At 40.3% G+C, this 22,223-nt stretch overlaps 2 protein-coding genes across 17 annotated transcripts in view; one reads left to right on the forward strand and one right to left on the reverse strand.

Annotated features, from left to right (window-relative positions):
- MBTD1 (mbt domain containing 1) overlaps positions 1-15,036 on the reverse strand; it is a 78,020-nt gene extending 62,984 nt beyond the window's left edge. For 6 of the 15 annotated variants that reach the window (XR_004269592.1, XM_032280074.1, XM_032280073.1 and 3 more), the window contains exon 1: positions 14,688-15,035. Coding sequence is in view for 7 of the 15 variants with exons in the window: in XM_032280074.1 (XP_032135965.1) it covers positions 14,688-14,825 (138 nt within the window). In the remaining 8 variants the exon portion in view is untranslated. The other 9 variants (XM_032280084.1, XM_032280081.1, XM_032280076.1 and 6 more) reach the window with 6 other exon arrangements.
- An 18-nt stretch (positions 15,037-15,054) lies between these two features.
- UTP18 (UTP18 small subunit processome component) overlaps positions 15,055-22,223 on the forward strand; it is a 37,472-nt gene continuing 30,303 nt past the window's right edge. For both annotated transcript variants that reach the window (XR_004269593.1, XM_032280088.1), the window contains exons 1-3: positions 15,055-15,491; positions 17,110-17,222; positions 20,459-20,557. Coding sequence is in view for 1 of the 2 variants with exons in the window: in XM_032280088.1 (XP_032135979.1) it covers positions 15,102-15,491; positions 17,110-17,222; positions 20,459-20,557 (602 nt within the window). In the remaining variant the exon portion in view is untranslated. The remainder of the gene's footprint in view (positions 15,492-17,109; positions 17,223-20,458; positions 20,558-22,223) is intronic.

The raw sequence follows: 22,223 nt of genomic DNA on the forward strand, positions 1-22,223 counted from the left end.
AGAACTGGTATTGAAAGCCAAGATCTGGGCAATCGGTGCAGTTTTCCAGAGCATTTTTTTGTATTTTCTTTTGTATGGTTTGTCTGTGCCCACCTTTTGCCTTTTTTTTTTTTTTTTTTTTAAAGGTTTTTAGTCTTAATTTTCTTCAAAGTTCTTTGCATTGAGAAATTTCATTTATTCTTTATCTGTATGTATGGAAAATTGTGATTTTTGCCCATGAAGTTTTTCCACGTATATTTAAAATATCTTAGCAAAATTTATCAGCATTTTATTTTATTGTACCTTGATTGAGTCAAAACTTTTTCCTAAAGCATGGTACAGAAAAATTTTCCCATATTTTTTCCTGGCATTTATATAGCTTTCACATTTAGATCTGATGTGTCTGGAATTTATGATGATGTATGGCACAAAGAACAGCTCTAATAGTACCTTTTTTTCCCTCCAAATGGCTGTCTAGTTGCGCCAACATCCTTTATCAAAACATCCATCTTTGTCTCAGTGATTTGAAATACCACTTTAAGTGCTAGATTTCCATATGTAGTTGTGTCCATTTCTGGATTTCATACTACTTCATTGATCTATTCTTGCACCAATGTCTTGCTTTTTGAATCATTAAGGGTTTGGAATGTATTTTGATTATCTCATAGAGCTAGAGATCCCCTCAAAAATCTTTTAATGTTTTTACATTCTTGCACGTATATTTTTCCAAGTGCTCTTCAGTATTAGATAGTTCAACTCTAAACCAAAAAGTTATCAGTCTTTTTATTAGGATCTCATTAAATTTCTAGATAACTCTGGAAAAAGTGACATTTTGATATGTCTAAAGAACAATGGATGTCTTTCTATCTGTTCAAGTCTGCTTTGTGTCTTTTGGGAATGTTTTATATAGCTTGCTTCACATAGGTTTTTAACAATGTTTTAAAAAAGTAAATCCTGAGGAATTTAATTACAGGTTGAATATTCCTTATCCAAAATACTTGGGACAAGAAGTGTTTCAGAGTTTGGAATATGTGCACATATGTAGTAAGATATTTTGGGGATGGGACCCAAGTCTCAACACAAAATTCACTTGTTTCATATCCAACTTATACACATAGCCTGAAGATAATTTTATATAGTACAAAAAAAGTTTGTGCATGAAATAAGGTGTACACTGAGCCAGCAGAAAGCAAAGGTGTCACTATCTCAGTAGCCTATGTGGTTGATCTGTGGTGTCATGTCTATGCTCAAAGAGTTTCAAATGTTGGAGCATTGTGGACTTTGGGTTTTTGGATTAGGGATGCTCAATCTATGCTTTGTTGTTCCTATTGTAATTTTTTCTTGTTATATTTTCTTACCTGGTTATTTTCTCAGTACATGAAGATTTCTTATTTTATATCCTACCTCACTGAATTGCTTTAAGGTAGTTTTGTCACTGATTTTCTAAGGCTTTCCAGATAAACAATCATGTCACTAACAAAGAAACTTTTCTTCTTTTCCCACCGTTACGTCTTTTTTTCTTTTCTATCTGTATTGGTTCATATTTCCAGTATAATGTTAAGTCATGGAGAAAATGGGCATCCTTACTTTATTCTCAATTGTGGTGTTTCTTAATAAGATTTTGGCTTTAAGGTTAAGGCTATGTACATATGCATATGTGTGTATTTATAAAAATAAAAATATTGTATGTTAAGGAAGTATTCATCCATTCCCATTTTCTGAAGCTTTTGTTAGGAACAGGTGTTGAATTTTCTCATAGACTTTTCCAGCTCCTATAAAGAGAACACAACTTTTCTCTTTTGACCGAGTAACATGGTGAATTATATAAATAGATTTCCAAACACTGAATCATCCTCGTATTCCTGTTATAAAACTCATTTCATCAAAATGTATTTTTGTAATGTGGTGTGAGAGACTGTACGATAATAGAGTTTTCCATCAATATTTGCATGTGGTATCTCTGTAATTTTCGTTTTTTGAGCTATCAGGCTTAGAAATCAGTATTACTTTTTTTTTTTTTTTTTTTGCGACAGGGTCTTGCTCTATTGCCCAGGCTAGAGTGCAGTGGCATAATCTTCACTCACTGCAGCCTCAATCCTCCTGTGCTCAAGTGATCTTCCCACCCCAGCCTCCTAAGTAGCTGGGACTACAGGCACACGCCACAGTGCTCAGCTAATTTTTTAGTAGAGATGAAGTCTCACTATACTGCCCAGGCTGATCTCAAACTCCTAGGTCAAGTGATCCTCCTGCCTTGGCCTCCTAAAATGTTGGGATTACAGGTGTGAGTCACTGCGCACAGTCCAGTATTATTCTTGTGTCATAAAAATAATTAGCTTTCCATTTTCTATATTCATGTAGCATTGGGAGTATCTGGTTAGGCCGAATTATCCTTTGAAAGCACTTAGGCCTGGTGTGCGGTGGGACGGTTCTTTAATAAACTTCTATTTCTTCTAGGAAAACTGGTCTTATTTTCTTTTAATTTCTAATGAGGTCAATTTTACTAAACTGTATTTTCCTAAGAAATTATCCATTTCACTGGGTGCGGTGGCTCACGCCTGTAATCCTAGCACTTTGGGAGGCTGAGGTGGGTGGATCACCTGAGGTCAAGACCAGCCTGACCATCATGGTGAAATCCCATCTTTAAAAAAAAAAAAAAAAAAAAAGCCAGAAAAAAAGAAATTATCCATTTCATCTAGGTTTTGTAACGTATTTTGTAAAAAAGTACAAAATAGTTTTGTATGATTTGCTCAATTCCCTCTGTATCCAACGTTATTTTCCTCTTGTCATTTCTTAAAATTTTATTTGTGCTTTCTCCCTTTTCCCACTTGGTTAAATTAGCTCGTGACTTATCCATTATGTGACTCTTCCCCTAAGGGTTGAAGACTGATTGATCAACTAGATGCATAGTTTTTCTGTTCTTTAACTCATTTAATTTTTATTTCTTTTCTTGTGCTTTTGGCTTACTTTGTTAATTTCTGAATTGGGAATTTATTTTCATTTATTTAAGTATTTAGGGCTATGAATTTTCCTCGGCTCACTGCTTTAAATGTACTCCACAGATTCTGGCATGTAGTATTTTCATTATCATCGTTTTCCAGAAACTGTGCAATTTGTGCTTTCCTTTTACCTGTCAAACTTTTAAAAATTTAGGCATACTGTGGAACACTTATCAAAATATAGGACTTTTCTTTCACTCTAGAAAGCTCCTCCCTGTACTTTCCCACTCGATCTCTCCCCAATCCTGAGTTCTATCAGCTTTGGCTACATTTTGTATATATTGAAGATTTTATATAAATGGCATAAAACTGTATGGATATTTCTGTGTCTAATTTCTTCCAGTCAGCATAGTATTTTTGAGATTTATCCATGTTATATGTATAAATGGTTTATTTTTATTGCTGAGTAACACTCTTCAACCTATCAGCTCTTTCTGCAGCCAGATTTTGCTATGAATAAAGCTGCCATGAAAATTCTTGTACAAGGTTTTTTGTGAATATACAATACAATAGGTTTTCATTTCAAGATGCAAGTGCAATGTCTTTTTGCTTTTTGGATTTCTGTTTTCTTGTATGGGACCTACTGCTTTTCTAATAGATGGACAATTTTTGTGAATATTTTATGTTTAAAAAGAGCATATTATCTGGCGAGGAGTGATGGCTCACACCTATAATCCCAGGTCTTTGGAAGGCCAAGGTGGGAAGACTGCTTGAGCCCAGGAGCTTGAGACCAGCCTGGGCAACATGGCAAGACTTCGTCACTACAAGAAAAAAAAAAAATTAGCCGGGCATGGTGATGTGCACCTGTAGTCCCAGCTACTTGGGAGGCTGAGGTGGGGTGGGGAGGTCAAGGCTGCAGTGAGCTGTGATCATACCACTGTACTCCTGCAGTCTGGGAGATGGAGCAGGGGGGAGGGGGTAGAATATATTCTTGGTTATTAGGGATATAATAGAAGATCTGCATTGTTATTTAGATCTTTTATATCCTTTTTTATCCACTACATCTTGTGTTGTCAAAGTTTCCTGATTTTAGTTTTTTATTTCTTATGTTTTATATAGATTTTGCTTTATACAGATTGTTCCTGTATTATTTGGTACATATTTAACTGTTACTCTTCATTGTGAATCATGGTTTTTAGCATCATAAACTGTTGTTCTTTGTCTGATTTAATGCTTTTTTTGGTTTGAATTTGACTTTGCTATCAGCACTGCCAGTCTTGCATTCTTGAGATTTCTACTGCCTGGCACATCTTTGTCCAGACCTTTAAGTTTCCTCTCAATTCTCCACATATTTTATAATTAGGGTGTGCATTATGTACTGTATACTTTTTTTCGTTCCATTTTGGTTTTCCTTGTCCCTTTAAAAATTTCTCTCATTATTTTGGAAAGTTCTCCTAATGCTTACCTTTATATTAATAGCATTTACAGTACCTTGTATCTTTTTTCTTACGTCATCTTTTCTATTTGGTCTTTAGATGATATCCTCTGACTCCCTCATATTACTTAAACTACAGTAGTTAATCTTACTCTGAGAACAGTTCTAGACAGGGTCTTGTTCTGTTGCCCAGGCTGGAGTGCAGTTGAGCCAACACTGCTCTCTGCAGCCTTGATCTCCTGAACTCAAATGATCCTCCTACTTCAGCCTCCTGAGTAGTTGGGACTACAGGCATGAGCCACCACACCTGGCTAATTAACCTTTTTTGTTGTTGTTGTTGGAGCGACTGGGTTTCACTATGTTGCCCAGGCTGGTCTCTAAGTCCTGGGCTCAAATAATCCACCTACCCTGGCCTCCCAAAGTGCTGGGATTACAGATGTGAGCCACCACACATGGCCTTAGTTTTTCCTTTTCTTTCCTTCTCCTCTCCCATTATTTTTTAGTTGCATTCTTTTTATTTTGTCAGAATGTACGTTTATGTACTACTCTATTCTCTAGGTCCCTACTATTGGTATTAATCTGAGTTCAAAAAAGATGCCTGAAATACTTATTGTCATAGTCTTTTTGCAGGAATTTCCCAAACATCTCTTTTAGATGAAAGTCATCCTTTTAGAGTATCCTCAGAAGAGGTGAATACAGTATTCCCTGGGTTCTTGCACGTTCAAACTATCATTCCACAGTCTGAATACCTGAACAACAGTTGGCTGGATATAAAATCCTTGGCTAGCAGTTACTTTCTTCATGCTGCTCCACTGTCTTGCTTTGCTTGTTGCTTTTGAGAAATCTGACACTGGTCTAAGTCTCCTGCCTCTATCTTGCCTCTATGTCACTAGTCTTTGCCTAGAGACCCTGAAAATTCTTTGTATTTTTAGAGTCACACAGCTTTACTAGGAAATATCCTTGAGCGTGCCTTCTGGTATGAACTTCTGAGGTATAGATTCAGATCTCTTTTCACTTCCAGAAAGTCTTCTTGGATTATGGTTTTAAATACTATTTTCTCTTTTTGAAGGACATCAATTATACACATTAGACTTTTGATCCACCTCCCATTTCAACTTTGTCAATTTTCAAAATAAAGATCTCAGCTCAATTATCCCATTTTCTTGCTTCTCTTCAACACCTTTTATTACATTTGCATTTGAATTTGTCATGTGGGAATATTAAAACTTCATTATTGGTATGATTTTATCTTTTTTTCTATTTTTCCGTTTCATCTACTTTGTGTTCACTTCTTTTTTTTTTTTTTTTTTTTTTTTGGAGACAGAGTTTCACTCATGTTACCCAGGCTGGAGTGCAATGGCGCGATCTCGGCTCACTGCAACCTCCGCCTCCTGGGTTCAGGCAATTCTCCTGCCTCAGCCTCCTGAGTAGCTGGGATTACAGGCACGCACCACCATGCCCAGCTAATGTTTTTGTATTTTTTTTAGTAGAGACGGGGTTTCACCATGTTGACCAGGATGGTCTTGATCTCTTGACCTCGTGATCCACCCGCCTCGGCCTCCCAAAGTGCTGGGATTACAGGTTTGAGCCACCGTGCCCGGCCTTCGTGTTCATTTCTTAATGCTTTTTGTTCCTGAGTTTTATATTTGTCTCAGAATATTTAATTTGATTTTTCAAATCTCCAAACATTGGTTTGAAAATGTTTAATTTCACTTGGAGTGTTGTGTCAATCTTTTCCTGCTTTTTTGATGGGGGTGGATCTGCACCAGCTGACATGCTGATTCACATTTCCTGTTTGTTTTTTCTTACAGTAGTTCTATATGAATATGGCCTGCTCTTTTCCATTTCTGTTCATGTCATAGGCAGAGCTCCTAGTTCAAGAACATCCTCTTCTTTAAGTTCAGTTTCTTTCTTTTCCTGAAGAATTTTTTCTTCTTCCTTCTTCTTCACTGCCATGTCTCCAAGTCTTCATCTTTTCCTTATGAAGCAATGCTTATAATTTAAAGCTACCAATTCTGGAAGCAATAATTTAAAGCTACTGCTTACCTTAAAGCTCTTCTCTATACATAGGGCTATGAACTATCAAACTCCAGACCTATAAGCAATGTTTTGGAACTTCTTTTGGATTTTCTCTTTCTGGGAGAGGATCTTTGTACCCCGTCTAAAGCTTTCACGCTCCCATACCTCTTTTGGTAAATTTGTCAAGCCTTCCCTTTCCCACTCTTAACCCCCAGAGGAATGAGCATAAGGAGCACTTGGAATTTGGTTCATTTCTCTACCTATAAGAATCTACAAATCTCTATAGGCAGAGAAATAAACTAAATTTATGAGTTGAACTCATAAACACATTTCATCCCATAGGAGTTTACCTGTAAATTCTACAATAACCTAATATTGGACTTGTTCTGTTGTCCAGGCGGGAGTGCAGTGGCACGATTTTGGCCTCCAGGGTTCAAGCGAGCCTCCTGAGAAGCTGGGATTACAGGCATGTGCCTTAGCACTTGGCTAATTTTTGTATTTTTGATAGAGATGGGGTTTCGCCATACTGGCCAGGCTGGTCTCGAATTCCTGGCCTCAAGTGATTTGCCCACTTCAGCCACCCAAAGTGTTGGGATTATAGACATGAGCCACCGCACACAGCCATACTGGACTATTTTTGCTATTTATCTGTTATGGTTACTATTATATTATTTGTAATATGCTCATTATGTGTCAGGCACAGTCAGCGCTTAATCTGTAGTGGCACATTTAAACCTTACAAGTATTATTACCATTTTATAGGAGGAAGCAACAGCTCAAATAGGCTAAACAACTTGCCCAAGATCATATAACTACCGTGAACACTAATAATATGAATTATGGGACTACTTTTAAAATGCTTTAAATTTTAACGTTCTTCCCCACCTCCAATACTGTTTCTGTCAGCTAGCCTCTGTAAGCACAGAAAACAAACATCGAATAAGTATGTTTCAGGTAATGTGTCTTCTTGAACATTTTGCTCTTCAAAATAAAACTTGAGGCCAGGTGTGGTGGCTCACACCTGTAATTCCAGCACTTTGGGAGAACAAGGACCACTTCAAGTCAGGAGTCCCAGACCAGCCTGGCCAATATGGTGAAACCCTATGTTTACTAAAAATACAAAAATCAGCCAGACGTGGTGGTGGGCACCTGTAGTCCCAGCTACTAGGGAGGCTGAGGCAGGAGAATCACTTGAACCCGGGAGGGAGAGGTTGCAGTGAGCCATGATCGTGCCACTGCACTCCAGCCTGGGTGACAGAGTAAGACTCTGTCTTAAAAAAACAAACAAACAGACAAACAAAACAAAACCAAAAAACAGAAAATCATATTAGATGACTACTTAAGGTCTTGAATATAGGGAGATGGGATGACTGCAGGTAGGTAAACCTTGCTTTGTATTTGGGTGTATATGCTAATTCCTCAGCTACTATAAAGTCAACAGATAATGTCTAAATTCATAAACTAAATAAATAAGCCTAAACTTTTGAATTAGAGATAAATAATAGATGAAAAAGCTAAAAGAATGAAAGTAGTTATCTCGCCAGAGCTGAACTAGGACAAGGGACCATTTTTTTTGAGTACTTTTAGCATTGTTTAATTATCATACTATAAAGTGCATGTATTACTTTGATAAAAATAAAAGTTAATTTTTATGAAGTATACAGTACATTCAAAAAATTAAGTTGGTGAATATTGAGAGATTGATATTTGGTATTGGCAAATACATGTGGGAAAAATAGTGCTCATACACAGTTGGTAGGAGGGTAAACTTATAACATCTTCTTGGAAAGCGATTTGACATTACATATGAAAACTTAAAATGACTATGCCTTTTGACTAGGTAATTCCATTTTTAGGAATCTGTGCTTCAGAAATATACATACAAGGACAAAGGATCTATGTAGAAGGATGCCTACTAATGTAATAATAATGAAAAACTGGAGACTAACAATCAGCAGGGCAATGATGAGCAACAGGTAAAATACTGAGTGGAAAAAATAAATCACAATATATAGTAGAATAAAATGTATCACAGTATGACTCACTTTTTATTCAAAGAAACAATATACACTGTCATATACACAGATTGATATATGTATGCTTGTATGTGCACTAAGAAAGACCTTAGGAGTAGCTAAAGTTTTAGCAAGGTGAGAGTAGGATGAGAAGATCAATCTAACTTTTTACGATTTTTCTTTAAACATCATAGATGTACTTCTATAATGAAAAATAAAAGGTTTTTATAGTGACAAAACTAAAGAAGAGATCACAAATCACAACAGAACTTCACTGTCCTACTGTAATTGTCACCTAGGTAAAACTTCCTCCCTATGAAATCTACAAAGGAATTAAGAGGCACAGTCATTAACTTATTGGTATAATCAAACAAAATTTCCAACAAAACATCTCTAGGAGAAATGACAGAAAACACTTGAAATCTTAAATGCAAGTGTCAATAAATATGCAGCTAAGTAATATTAATAGTATCATTTCAATGTGAATAAACTCATCAGATATGAATAAACTCATCAGAGGTCAACCAATTCTTCATTATCCAAACCCACTGGAAGCAGTGGCTCACATAATTTTCAAAGTTCTATATTTAGCTATGGAACAAATATTTTCTAGAACCTTAAATTTCAATGTTGTATGCATGAGATCACGAAGTTCAATACAGAAATTAATACATACTCTTTGATGACTGACCTTGGTAGGAGCTCAAGGGCTATTTAGCTCCTGCAGGCCTCTTTTTCATTCTATTATACTATGAGGATGAAAGCAGAGTCTGATATAGTGATAAAACTCATTAGTGTAAAGAGAAATGCCTTCATTCTTTCTTAGCTCACCATTATAAGGAGCATAAATGGTAAGGATTTGGGATTACTGGTTTTTTATTTCTTACAAATTCAATGTGCAAAAATAAATTCATGTCAATGATACAACCAAGAGGAAACCAAAAGCAATAATATTCTAAATAACCCATCTAAAGAAATGGAAAAACACCCAGGAGAATGACAGGAGAGGACAATATTCTACACAGCAGTATTTTAAGATTTAAAGCAACAGTGAGCAAAAGGAAGTCATTCTTTGATCTACAAGAAACACAAATTTCTACCTCTTTGGGCTCAACTTCTAGTCCTATCACTGTTATGACTTTGGATGTGACAATTACTTGGGTCTCAGTTTCCCTCTCTTCTAAATAAGGAAAACATCACTTACCACACAGGAAGGATGTATGATAAAATTAAATAATTCACATGAATAGGCTTTTAGATCTCCTGAAGAAAGCTATGAATCCTTAAGTACGAACCTGGAAAGCTAATTAAAACAAGATGACCTATCAAAATTAAGTCTGAAACACACAGTGGCCTAGAGGTTTCCTAAGATCATTATAGGCTATCAATCCTACCCCAAATAACACAATTCATACCAAAGCTGGGTCTGTAGTGTAAATGTGGTCTGAATGATCAAACAAGATCATTTATTAGTATGCTAACATAGAGAAAATAAACAGCTTATTCAGTGCCATATTGATTTGACACAACCTAAGAACACTTCATTTAAAATGGTAACACATTCTCCTGGTGTTTACCTTTTAAAAATATATTTGGAACTGGTTGCACAGAAGATATATAACCACTGAACAATATTAACTATAGGGTGTTAATAATTAAACAAAGTTGGGTTAAACACACACACACAAGGGGGATACTTTTCTGGTATATAAAATAATCTCTAGCAGTCTTAGAAGTCTAAAAGTAATCGATGATGATAATTTTTTTTTCTTTTTGAGACAGCATCTCACTCCATCGCCCAGGCTGGAGCCCAGTGGCACAATCATGGCTCACTTCAACCTTGGCCTCCCAGACTCAAGCAATCCTCCTACCTCAGTCACCCAAGTAGCTGGGACTAGAGGCATGTGCCACCACACTGGACTAATTTTTGTATTTTTTTTTTTTTTTTTTTTTTTGTAGAGACAGGTTTTTATCATGTTGCCCAGGCTGATCTTGAACTCCTGGGCTCAAGCAATCTGCTTGCCTTGGCCTCCCAAAGTGTTGGGATTATAGGCATGAGGCACCACACCTGGCTGATATTAACCAATATTTATTGAATAATATATACAAATCATTATGCTTAGCACCAGAAATACAAAGAAGTATTAGACTTAACATTCCTGTACTACAATTAGACTGCAAACTGTGGTCAAATAATTGGGCCACAACATTTAACTAACGAGTATCCTATACAACCAGTTTTAAAAGGTGAGCAGTAGGAACTAAACATAGCGAAAAAGAATAAAGGAGGAAATCCTGGGAATGCATATTAATATTTTAACTTATGACTTGTCTCACCTTTTATAGCAGCTTACATTTTTTTAAACAGTGGGCATAACATCTGAGTGGAGGTTTACAGAAACTACAAGGAGTCAGGGCTGATGTTCACCCCATATTTCAGACAACGAAAGTGAAGCTTTCAAAGAGGTTACCCAACTTGCCTAAGATCACAGTTCAGAGAACTAGTTGGCCAACTTTGTCCAGAGCTCACTTCTACCACACTAAATTCTGAATTATCAGTGCTAAAGTGAGAACTTGAAGGGACCTCAGACATCTCCTAATGGAGTGTTTCCCTAACCAACCTGATAAACTTTCTGGGGTATACCTTAAAAACACATTCCCACAACCCACCGCAGACCTCCTAAATAATTTATAGGAGAGAGGTTTTGCATTTTAACAAGAGCTCTCAAGAAGTGATTCTAATGAGAAGTTATGCTTAGAAAACACTGTACTATGTCTATATGTCCAGTATGCCAGACATTTGGCTGCTTAAATTTACATTGACTGAAACAGCAAAATTAAAAATTGAGTTCTTCAATTTTTAGTTCCACTAGCTACATTCCAAGTGCTCAAGAGCCACATGTGGCTAGTGGCTACCACAGCTGAACAGCAAAGATACAGGAAATTTCCAACATTGCAGAAAGTTCTATTGGATTGTGCTGATACTAGATCAACCATTCAATTGCCGTGAGAAAACTGAGGCACAGGATCTCGTCCATCAAGGCCATGGAGCTAGTCAGCCGCAGAATTGCGACACCAACCTCACTGCCAGCGCCCCTCCTACTGTATCACTTCATCCTATCTCATATTCAGGGTTTGTTCAAATGGGAATTGTTTCCTTTTCACCTTTTCTTGTGGGTTCCAGCAAAGCAAGAAGAGAAATTCTAAATTTGTGGGTTAAAAAAACCCCCAAGAACCTAAGAAAAAGTTGATTAAAAAAAGATTAAATCAATCTGCAATTTTTGCATAAAATCAAGTCATCCTGGACAGTTAATACTGTGGTATGAGGAGACATAGCTTATCTTGCATTAACTATTGTAGTCCTTTCTCTTTTATTGTCCTGATGCTTTTATTCTCTTTCTTGAATTCGAAACCCTCCGACTAATGATACTAAGTGTGAAAGGTTAAATCTTACTTAGCAAACATTTTAAAGATGCAAAATTGAGAAACAAAGACCAACCCAAAGAATGTCACTTGTTTAATGTTAGAATGTGGTAACTCAGACTACTGAGCACTCTTCGCTTTTAGTAATTCAGTGGTTTAGCATTTACACTAATAAGTTGTTTTCACTTTTAAACTACAGTTTATGGCTTCCTTTGACCCTGTGTTATGTTTGAAAACTATTTAAAATAAGTTGTTTTAATTTTTAACATAATTGAGGGGCCAAAAGCAGCACTGAAACATCTAGAAAGATTTAGGTAATAAGGTCAACATATAACCAGCTTTAAAAACTGCGGCAGTGTCTTTAAAAATAAAACCAGTTGTTCCTGTCTAGTATGTTTAGAATGCAAATGTCTCCAGAGTCAGTCAACTTAAGTCATGACAGTTCATGTTTAAAGCTGGAAAACAACTTGGAACTCCTTATTAAAATGTTAAAAACCCAATAATTACAGCTCTATTGATTCTTTTTCACGAGCTAAATTCTAGTGAGTAGATTTAGAGGAAATATTTTATGTCAAACATTACATAAAATTAGAAATTGGATGGTTAAAAAACATGACCCAACATAAGGCACTATGGACAAATACTTATTCAAGACAGATGTTGCCATAATTTGCAAGGTACTCACAAGCATTCAGTATGGGGTTCTACATAAATAGAAGATACTTGTTATTTAGAGAAGGAGGTGGTGCAAAGAAAAAAAAAGATATTTTCTTTCTGAACACTCTGGTGTTGAGGTAAACAAATGAAAAATAAAATAACAGTCTAAGTACACAAGAGCAAAGTAACCGTCTCTAAGTTATAAAAGCAGGAGAGAAAAATCGAGTCTAACCTTTGAAACAGGAGACTGGGGCTTAAGGTGAAATTTATTTGCTGGCTTTTAGATCAGAGGCATTATTTCTACACTGTATCTATTATGTCTTGACCCCCACTTGACTGTATTAGAGAGAAACGAGTACATCCAAGATTCTCAAGCCAACACAACTACTTTTGGAGGCAGCATAGCTCATCAAATGAAGGAGTATGTTAGAAAAACATCCAGTGACAATAGTTTCAACTGAACTGTCTCAACCACCCACTGATAAATACTGGTGCATGTGAGTATAAGGAGAATTAAAAATATTGTAAACTCTAAACAAGTTTTAAAATGGTCTATAAACTTCAAATCTCATAAAAGAGAGAGTTACTCGAAAAAAAAAGGAAGAGTAAAAGCATTTGGAAGAGGGGCTCTTGGAGGAAAGACTAGCTTCCGAGGAACATAGGTCAAACGGGTGGGGGCGGTAGTTCTTCTAAACATCCCCTCTACCAGGTGATGCTTCTAACAACTTCAGTACTATCCCTAACAGGCAATTTTAGACATCCTTAGAAGTGATTTAGGAAACAAGCAAATGTGCTTTGTGATACAAGAACTGCGGAGATGATGTTGAAATTTCTAACTTCAAAAAGATGCACTAGTGAGAGAAAACAGACATGAAATTCCCATACTGTAATTCTTTAGCTTCCTGTAGAAAAATATCATCTTTAGGCATGTAAGCCAGCACACTTGACACTGACCTAGCAAAGTTTTCGGCTGGCCCTCACTATCTCTCAGCTCCCCCTTCCTCCACTTCCCTGCTGTTCTTTCCTGGCACACAAAATATAGGCCAATGAGCAGTGGGTGGGTGAGGAGGATGTGAGAGAAAATTTGAGAAGTAAAAAAAGGAGCAACTTAACCAGGACATGAATGAGACAGAAGGGTCTAATAAGGGTAGGCAAACAACAATTAGAACTACTGAAAGATGGGCTTTCCCCGACAGTAGTGAGCGCTGAGTGCTTTTAGGGGTTTAAGCAAGGGCCAGGCTACCTACCACTTGTCAGAGAGGCTGCAGAGGGAACGGCTGCTTTGGATGACCTCTAATGTCTCTTCCGACTCTGAAATGTTAGGATTCTTATTTCACAACGGAGAAGGTAAGTCATAGAAGCCCACTGACTTGGAACCCTTTTAAATATGCAACCTTGGAGGCTGCTTCCCAAACACCACTCCCACCTCTCCCGCGCGTGCCCACCCCGCCCCCTTTCAATATTTCCACCTCCACGTGCAAATTGCCTCACGGTACTGGCCCCAAGGCGGATAGACACCTCCCCCTGCAAAGCACCAAAACTATGCTCGCCCTCCTCCCAAAGAAGTGAGGACTACTCCACTCTCCCACCCAGGGTGGCTAAAAAAGGAAAAGTCTGAGATCCAGCGTTTCCCCCCTAGCCAGAGCAGGGGACGGGGCGGGGGCGGGACGCAGAGAAAAACTTTCTTCTCAAATTTTTCTTCCAGAGGGTGGAGATGGAGAGAACCCCAACGAGTCCGGGGCTGACGGGGTGGGGGGAGGGGAACCCCTGAATCGTTTAACGGCTGGAAGGGGGAGGGGGGCTCCGGAGGTTGAGGGGGCGTGGGATGGAGAAGCAGGCCAGGGAGCCGGGTCAGGGAGCTGCGGGGTTCCTGGGGTCGGGGAGCTGCAGGCGTCCCCCCCACCTGGCACACAAAGCGGCTGCCGCGCTCGGCTCTCACCAGATCCTTTGTGTTTTCCATCAGGGCCTCATGGGTAGGGGTTGTCCGTGCTCCCCGAGCCCGCGGCGCCCCCTCCCCGGGCTGGGGGTAGGTGCCTCTCCCCGGGACTGCGGCGATACAGGGGGCCCCCGGCTGGGCCCAGACCGGTGGCGGCTGCGGCAGCCCCCGGATTTCCCCCCTTTAACTCGGGTGGCCCCAGGATATCAACAACATTAGCATAGCCCTCCCTCCCCAGCGCGCCTGCGCCGTGACCCGCGCCCCGATTGGCCCACTTCCCTACATACCCTCCTCTCTCGCTTCCAGCGTGGGACCCTCTGCAGGCTCCGTACTCCACGGACTGTACCAAGACGAAGGGTGGAAAGCTTATCGGGGCTTGTGTCAAGTCCAGTGGTTAAAGTCAGGAGGAAAAGTAGAAGTTTCATTCAGTCGTCCCAGTGTATAATCGGGCTTTCTTGCGCTCCTTTCAATATGTTGCAGCTGCGAAGTTGTGTTGAAAAAATTTTCCACTCCAGTCACGCCGCTTCCCCCTACACCCGGAAGATTGGCCCTCCCGGAGGAACTCCCACACGGGGCGGGACCGGCTAGGGGAGTGGGAGTTACGTAGAGGGAGGGAGTGCTGGTCACGTGGCAAGGGGCTGCGCAAGCTCCTTCCCGCCCCCTGGGCTTCGGCGGCGGCGGACAGCGAGTCGCCCGGGCGCATGCGCAGCGAGGTTCCACGTGAGCGCCTGCGTTTCTCCTCAAACCCAACGATGCCGCCGGAACGGAAGAGACGAATGAAACTGGATCGGAGAGCCGGAGCAAAGCCGAAGCGGAAGCCCGGAAGGAGGCCAGACTGGAAAGCCGGAGCCGGACCGGGCGGGCCGCCCCAAAAGGCTGCCCCTTCATCCCAGCGGAAACCGCCGGCCCGGCCGAGCGCGGCAGCCGCTGCGATCGCAGTCGCGGCAGCCGAGGAGAGACGGCTTCGGCAGCGGAACCGTCTGACGCTGGAGGAGGACAAACCGGCAGTGGAGCGGTGCCTGGAGGAGTTGGTCTTCGGCGACGTCGAGGACGATGAGGACGAGCTGCTGCGGCGTCTGCGAGGCCAGCGGGTGAGGGAATCCGCCGCGCGCGGTCTGGGCGCGCTCGGGCGGGGCGCGCGGTGGGCGGTGAAGCTCCGAGGGGCGGAGCCTGGGCGACCTGCGGCGGCGGGGAGCGCTCAGGTGGGAGGGAGCCCGAGAACGCGGGTGCCAGGGGTCGCAGCTGCGGGTCCCTGGTCTCCCTGCGCCGGACTGAAAGTCTTTGGAGGGCGGGGACCGCGCCTTTCTCCGCCCCCGAAGGCGCCGCTGCTCGGGTATCTGCTTTGCGAACTGTGGTCGTGAGCATCTTTCGCTGCTGCCGCTCATCTAGCCTCTCCCCAAACTGAGTGTGGTCGTTTGATCACCTGCCTCAATTCCTTGTGATTCAGGAATTCCATTTGGTTAATGGAATCAGTTAGTTGGCACAGGCCTGGGCATCTGGGTTTTAACTATCTTCCCCATGTGACAATGAGACACACCGTGTTTTGAGACTGATCGTGTATTCGTCCATTTAGCAAAATATTAGTGAACCTGTTGGTTGCCAGATACCCTTTCTGGCAATGGCAAGCCCTGCGTGATTGATCTTACTTTTTGCACACATTTTGCCATACCTTTAGTTCTATATCTGGCTTTTCTTGAGAGATAGAATCCTAGACATTGTTCTAGGCATTGGAGGACGCACAGCAATGGACAAAACTGCCAAAAATCCCTGCCCTTTTGGAGCTTAGGCTCAAGTGATCCTCCTGCCTCAGCTTCCCAGGTAGCTGGGACCACAGGTGCACACCACCTCACCCAGCCAATTTTAAAAATGTTTTGGCTGGTCGCTTTGGCTCACACCTGTAATCTCAGCACTTTGGGAGGCTGAGGTGGGTGGATCAGGAGGTCAGGAGATCGAGACCATCCTGGCTAACACAGTGAAATCCGGTCTTTACTAAAAATACAAAAAATTAGCCTGGTGTGGTGGCACGTGCCTGTAGTGTCAGCTATTGGGGAGCCTGAGGCAGGAGAATCGCTTGAACCCAAGAGGCGGAAGTTGCAGTGAGCTGAGATGGCACCACTGCACTCCAGCGTGGGTGACAAAGTGAGACCCCATTTCCCCCCTAAAAAAAAATCTGTAGGGACGACGTCTCCTTATGTTGCCCAGGCTGTCTGGAACTCCTGGGCCCAAGCAGCCCTCCCACCTTGACCCAAGTGTTGTGATTACTGTGATGAGCCATGTGCTCTGCCCGTCTAAAGTTTCTTAAGAAGGTAGGAAGTCAAAAACGGTTTAGGAAAATGGAGACAAATCTTTGACTAGTTTGCCTCCTAGTCCTGTAATTTCTGTAGTTTTGGCATTTCTCCTGCTTTTTTCATCTGTGGACTCACCTTTTGTTCTTGTCTTACTTGGTGTTGTCCTTTCTGTATGCTGAGTGTTGACCTTTTCTCCTTGACTGTTCCATCTTTTCTCACCTGCCCAGTCGGTGGTGCCATTCTCTGGTTTCTTCATTTTCTGCCCCTGCCTGCAGCATTTACAGTGGTAGCATTCCATCCCATTATTTCATCAGAAGGCAGTAGAAGAAACATTCTATGAGCCATTTGGCTATAAGGCTTGTGTGTCTGCAATCATGGGATAGGAAAAAAACAGTGCTTGAGGGTGTTTTGTCTGCTATAGGTTCAAAGACATGAAGACTCGGGTGACTCAGAAGTGGAGAATGAAGCAAAAGGTAATTTTCCACCTCAAAAGAAGCCAGTTTGGGTGGATGAAGAAGATGAAGATGAGGAAATGTAAGTTGCGGAACTTTTCTTCCAAATCCCTCTGGAGACTTTAAAAGTTATTTTGCAGATTTTAAAACCATTCTTTTTACAAATTTGTGATTATCTGAAGATTTGAAAACTATTTGCAAGTACAGAAAAGATCTCATGGTTCCTAATCCCACCACCGAGGGAGAACTGCTGTTAGCATGTTGTCATACTTTTCTGTCTCAGTATCCTCTTCTTTGCTCTGTACAGTAGCTAAGAGAATACAGTGTTTGAAGTCAGATCTCAGTTTGCCTCCTCATTTGGTCAGTTTCTAATTGACCATGGGCAGTTTGGAACCGACATTTTTTCCTTTTTGAAATGGGCACAATGGTAGTAACTATATCAGAAGTTTGTTGGAATTAAATAAAATAGTACATGTAGAACTTTTAGCACAGTGCCTGAAACTGAGTAAAGGCTAAAAAGAAGGTAGTAGGAACCGTCGTAGATGAGAATATACCGTATGCCGGATTTAACATGTTGACTTTTTCCATGTAAAATTACTTTGTAAGCGTTTCTCCCTACTTAAAAAAAATAGACATTTGAAAATGGCTGTGTTGTCCATTATGTGAATTAACCATAATTTATGTGGCTATTGTTGGGTAGATTTTCTTTTTCCTTTTTTAAAAAGAAGTTATTATTATTTTTTTGAGATGAAGTCTTGCTCTGTCGCCCAGGCTGGAGTGCAGTGGTGCAATCTTGGCTCACTGCAGCCTCCACCTCCCAGGTTCAAGTGATTGTCCTTCCTCAGCATCCCGAGTAGCTGGGACTACAGGGGGCACCACCACGCCTGGCTAATTTTTGTATTTTTAGTAGAGGTGGGGTTTTGCCATGTTGGCCAGGCTGGTCTCAAACTCCTGACCTCAAGTGATAACGACCTCCCAAAGTGCTGGGATTACAGGTGTGAACCACTGCGCCTAGCCTTATTTTTCCCTTTAAGTTTGTCAAGACCAGCTTAGTTGTAGAGACCCCAATGCAGGTGGTGCTGAAGGAATTAAGAAACAGAAACAAAGATAGAGTGCAAAAGTGGGATCAGAGTGCGACGTCAGGGGACTGACAGCATTTCCCAGCTGACAGCCCAGAGCAGACTCTGACCCATGTATTTATTCTTTGTGAATAAGTGATTATTTTTAATAAGCAGGTGCTCAGTGTTTCTTCATAGAATAAAGATAAACAGGCAAATAGTGCCTGATCACTACTAAAATAAAAATAAGCTAGAAAGCACTCTTTGTGAGTCAGCAATGGGGACAAGGTCATGTGTCCTGTGTTTTGGGAACTGGTTAGCGAGTGCATGACCAGTACGTATCACCTACTATTCTAGCAGTTTTCTGCTTGGGGATGGCTTGGTGTTCCTTGCCATCACTTCTCAGCAAACAGCATATACTCCGTCACACACTCGTTAAGACCTTTTCCCAACAAAATTAATGCTGATTATCTCAGCATTAATGTTTATCACATCTTTATGAATAAAACTTTGTTCATTTTCTAATTTATTGCCTTAAGAAGATTCTTTGAGGTAGAAGTACATGATCAAAGAGCACAGTTATGTTTTAAGGCTCTTGATAAGTACTTCCAGACTGCAAGCTGTGAGGTCCTACCAGTTTACCTTCCCATTGAAAGGTGTCAGTTTTAGTTTATTCTTAGAAGCAATGATTTATTTTTTTTTTTAGACTTTGTCATTTTGGTGGTGGGTACTATCTCTACTTAATTTATTTTGAGAAAACGTTTTTGTGTTTAGTCATTGTCATTTTGTTTTTTTTTTTGAGACTCTCAACCTTTCATCCAGGCTGGAGTTCAGTGGCGCGATCTTGGCTCACTGCAACCTCCGCCTCTCAGGTTCAAGCAGTTCTGCTTCAGCCTCCCAAATAGCTGGGACTATAGGTGCATGCCACCATGCCCAGCTGATTTTGTATTTTTAGTAGAGACAGGGTTTCACCATGTTGGCCAGGCTGGTCTTGAACTTTTGACCTCAAGTGATCCACCTGCCACGGCCTCCCAAAGTGCTGGGATTACAGACATGAGCCACCATGCCTGGCCTCATTTGTTATAAATATTCTTATTATGTCTTTGTCTATTGGAGACTTTTAAAATAATCTTGGTATATTAGTTCCTGAACATATTGAGAATTTCAAACCATTGTATGTTAGATTTATTGTAGGTTTTCCTCCAGCTTTCTGTGCATAGAAGTTTTAAATTTTTATATAGTCAATCTGTGAATGTTTTTCTTCATTATTTTTACTGCTGTTTTTAATAGTAAATAGTTCTTTATCAGAGACAGATGGTTGCCCATATTTTTACTTCGTAGTATTTTAAGGTTTGCTCTTTTTTTGAGTCGTAGTTTCACTCTTCTTGCCCAGGCGGCGGGAGTGTAGTGGTGCGATCTTGGCTCACTGCAACCTCTGCCTCCCGGGTTCAGGTGATTCCCCTGCCTCAGCCTTTCAAGTAGCTGGGATTACAGGTAACTGCCACCACACTGGACTAATTTTTGTATTTTTATTAGAGATGGGGTTCCACCACGTTGACCAGGCTAGTCTCGAACTCCCAACCTCCAGTGATCCGCCCATCTTGGCATCCCAAAGTGCTGGGATTACAGGCAATAGCCACGGCGCCTGGCTTTTTTTTTTTTTTGAGATAGAGTCTCACTCTTTTGCCCAGGCTGGAGTACAGTGGTGCCATCTGGGCTCACTGCAGCCTCTGCCTTCTGAGTTTAAGTAATTCTTCTGCCTCAGCCTCCTGAGTAGCTAGGACTACAGGCACATGCCACCACACCCAGATAATTTCTGTATTTTTAGTAGAGACGATGTTTTAGCATGTTGGCCAGGCTGGTCTCGAACTCCTGACCTCAAGTGATTCACCCACCTCAGCTTCCCAAAGTGCTGGGATTACCGGTGTGAGTCACCACGTCCAGCCTAAGGTTTGCTCTTTATTTATTTAACTCTTTGATTTACCTGGATTTATTTTGGAGAATTTCGTAAAGTGTGTGTAGATGAGTCAGGATCAATTTTCTCAAATACTAGCTCTCCAAAGTGGAAATTTGATGATCTGAAATATTAGAGACTACTTTTTTGTTTTAGGAAGAACAGAATATGTATATGAAATGTTCACATTTTAAAAATCTTGAACTATATTGTTTCATTAAACATTTTTCTCCCAGTGCTAAAAGCAGCAACTATTTATGTTAACTCTTTAAAAGTTATTTAAAATTTGCTGTTCTGTTTTCATAGGGTTGACATGGTGAACAATCGGTTTCGGAAAGATATGATGAAAAATGCTAGTGAAAGTAAACTTTCGAAAGACAACCTTAAGAAGAGACTTAAAGAAGAGTAAGTGTCCTTTTAAATGTGATTTACCAAGAGGTGTATATAACCATTGCGCAGTTGTTAACTGTTAACTGCTTCTTACGTAGTTTTCCATTTTGAAACAGTAAGAGCATTGTTATTATAGGCAGTGACTAAATTTCTGTAGTTTTTGGGGGAGGGGGGCAAAACAGAAACACAAAGAAAAAAAAAGTTTGGAAAAAAACTTAACAATCTTACCGCTCAAATGTAATCAGTGATAATATTGCTTACTTGCTTGTTCATTTGCGTATGGTAAACCATAATTTTATAATGTGAACATTTTCAAAAATTGTGAATGGCTGCCACCTGGGTTCAATTTTTTTTTTTTTTTTTTAATATTTTGTCATGTTTGCTTTATATATTTGGGGGATGTGTGTGCTTTCCCAATCTATTTGAGAGTAAGGTACAGATAATGTGACACTTTACCTATAAATTTGTCAATGTTCATCTCTTAAAATTTTAGGACATTTTCCTTCATATTCACAATACTATTGTCACACCTAAGAAAATTAATAACTTATAGCTAGTCCGTGTTAGTTTTTTAAATTGTCGTAAGGTGCATTCATTTTATTTGGATTTTATGTCCCTTAAATTTATTTTACTTATTCATTTTTTTCTAGATAGGTTCTCTGTCACCCAGGCTGAAATGGAGTCGTGCCTTCATGGTTCATGGCAGCCTCTACCTCCTGGGCTCCCTGTAGCTGGGGCTACAGGCATGTGCCACCTTAATTTTAAAAAGTTTTTGTAGAAATGGGGACTTACTATGTTGCTCCGATTGGTCTTTAGCACCTGGGCTCAAGAAATCCTCCCTCCTCAGCCTCCTGAGTAGCTGGGACTACAGATGCATGCCATCATGCCCAGCTAATTTGTATTCTCTTGTAGAGATGAAAGTTTTTCGACATGTCATCCAGGCTGGTCTTGAACCCCTGGGCTCAAGCAATTCGCCCGCCTTCACCTCCCAGAGTGCTAGGATTTCAGACGTGAGCCACTGTTCCCAGCCATACCTGTTCTTAAGTGGTCAGACCTATTGTCTTGTAGAATATCCCAAATTCTGAAATTTTAAAATTCTTTTTTTTATTGAGGTGAAATTCATGTAACAGTATTAGCCATTTACAGTGTAAATTTGGTGGCATTTAGTATTCAGACAGTTGTGCCACCACCTCTTCAATCTAGTTCTAAAACGTTTCTTTTTTTTTTTTTTTGGTTCTAAAACATTTTTATCACATCAAAAGAAAACTCACCATTAATTAGTCACTCTGCATTTCCTCTTCTCTCAATCTAATTATTTTGTTTTCTTTATGTTGCTTAACTTGTTCTGTCATCTGTATTTTCTGTTAAGTTGGGCTTTAAGGCTTGGTTAGAATTCAGTTTACATGTTTTGGTGAGGAGTATGTTAAGATGATGTGTACCAAGCACTGCCCCTCAAAGTCCAATTGTATCAGCCTCTTTCAAGTCTGATCTTTTTCTCAGCTTTGTACCAGAGTCTTATAAATGCCTTTGGGGAAATTCTTGGTGGTAACAGGGTTCATCTTGTTTATTTCCCTTCTCTGAGGTATCACAGTCCTATATGCTGTCATCCAGTTTCCAAGAAAAGTTGTTTCATATATTTTGTTCAGGTTTCTAGTTGTTTATGGCTAGTGGGCTTAGTTTG

Source organism: Sapajus apella, unplaced genomic scaffold (assembly GCF_009761245.1).
Source record: "Sapajus apella isolate SASKATOON/1434 unplaced genomic scaffold, GSC_monkey_1.0 scaffold12, whole genome shotgun sequence".
Classification (NCBI taxonomy): Eukaryota; Metazoa; Chordata; class Mammalia; order Primates; family Cebidae; genus Sapajus; species Sapajus apella.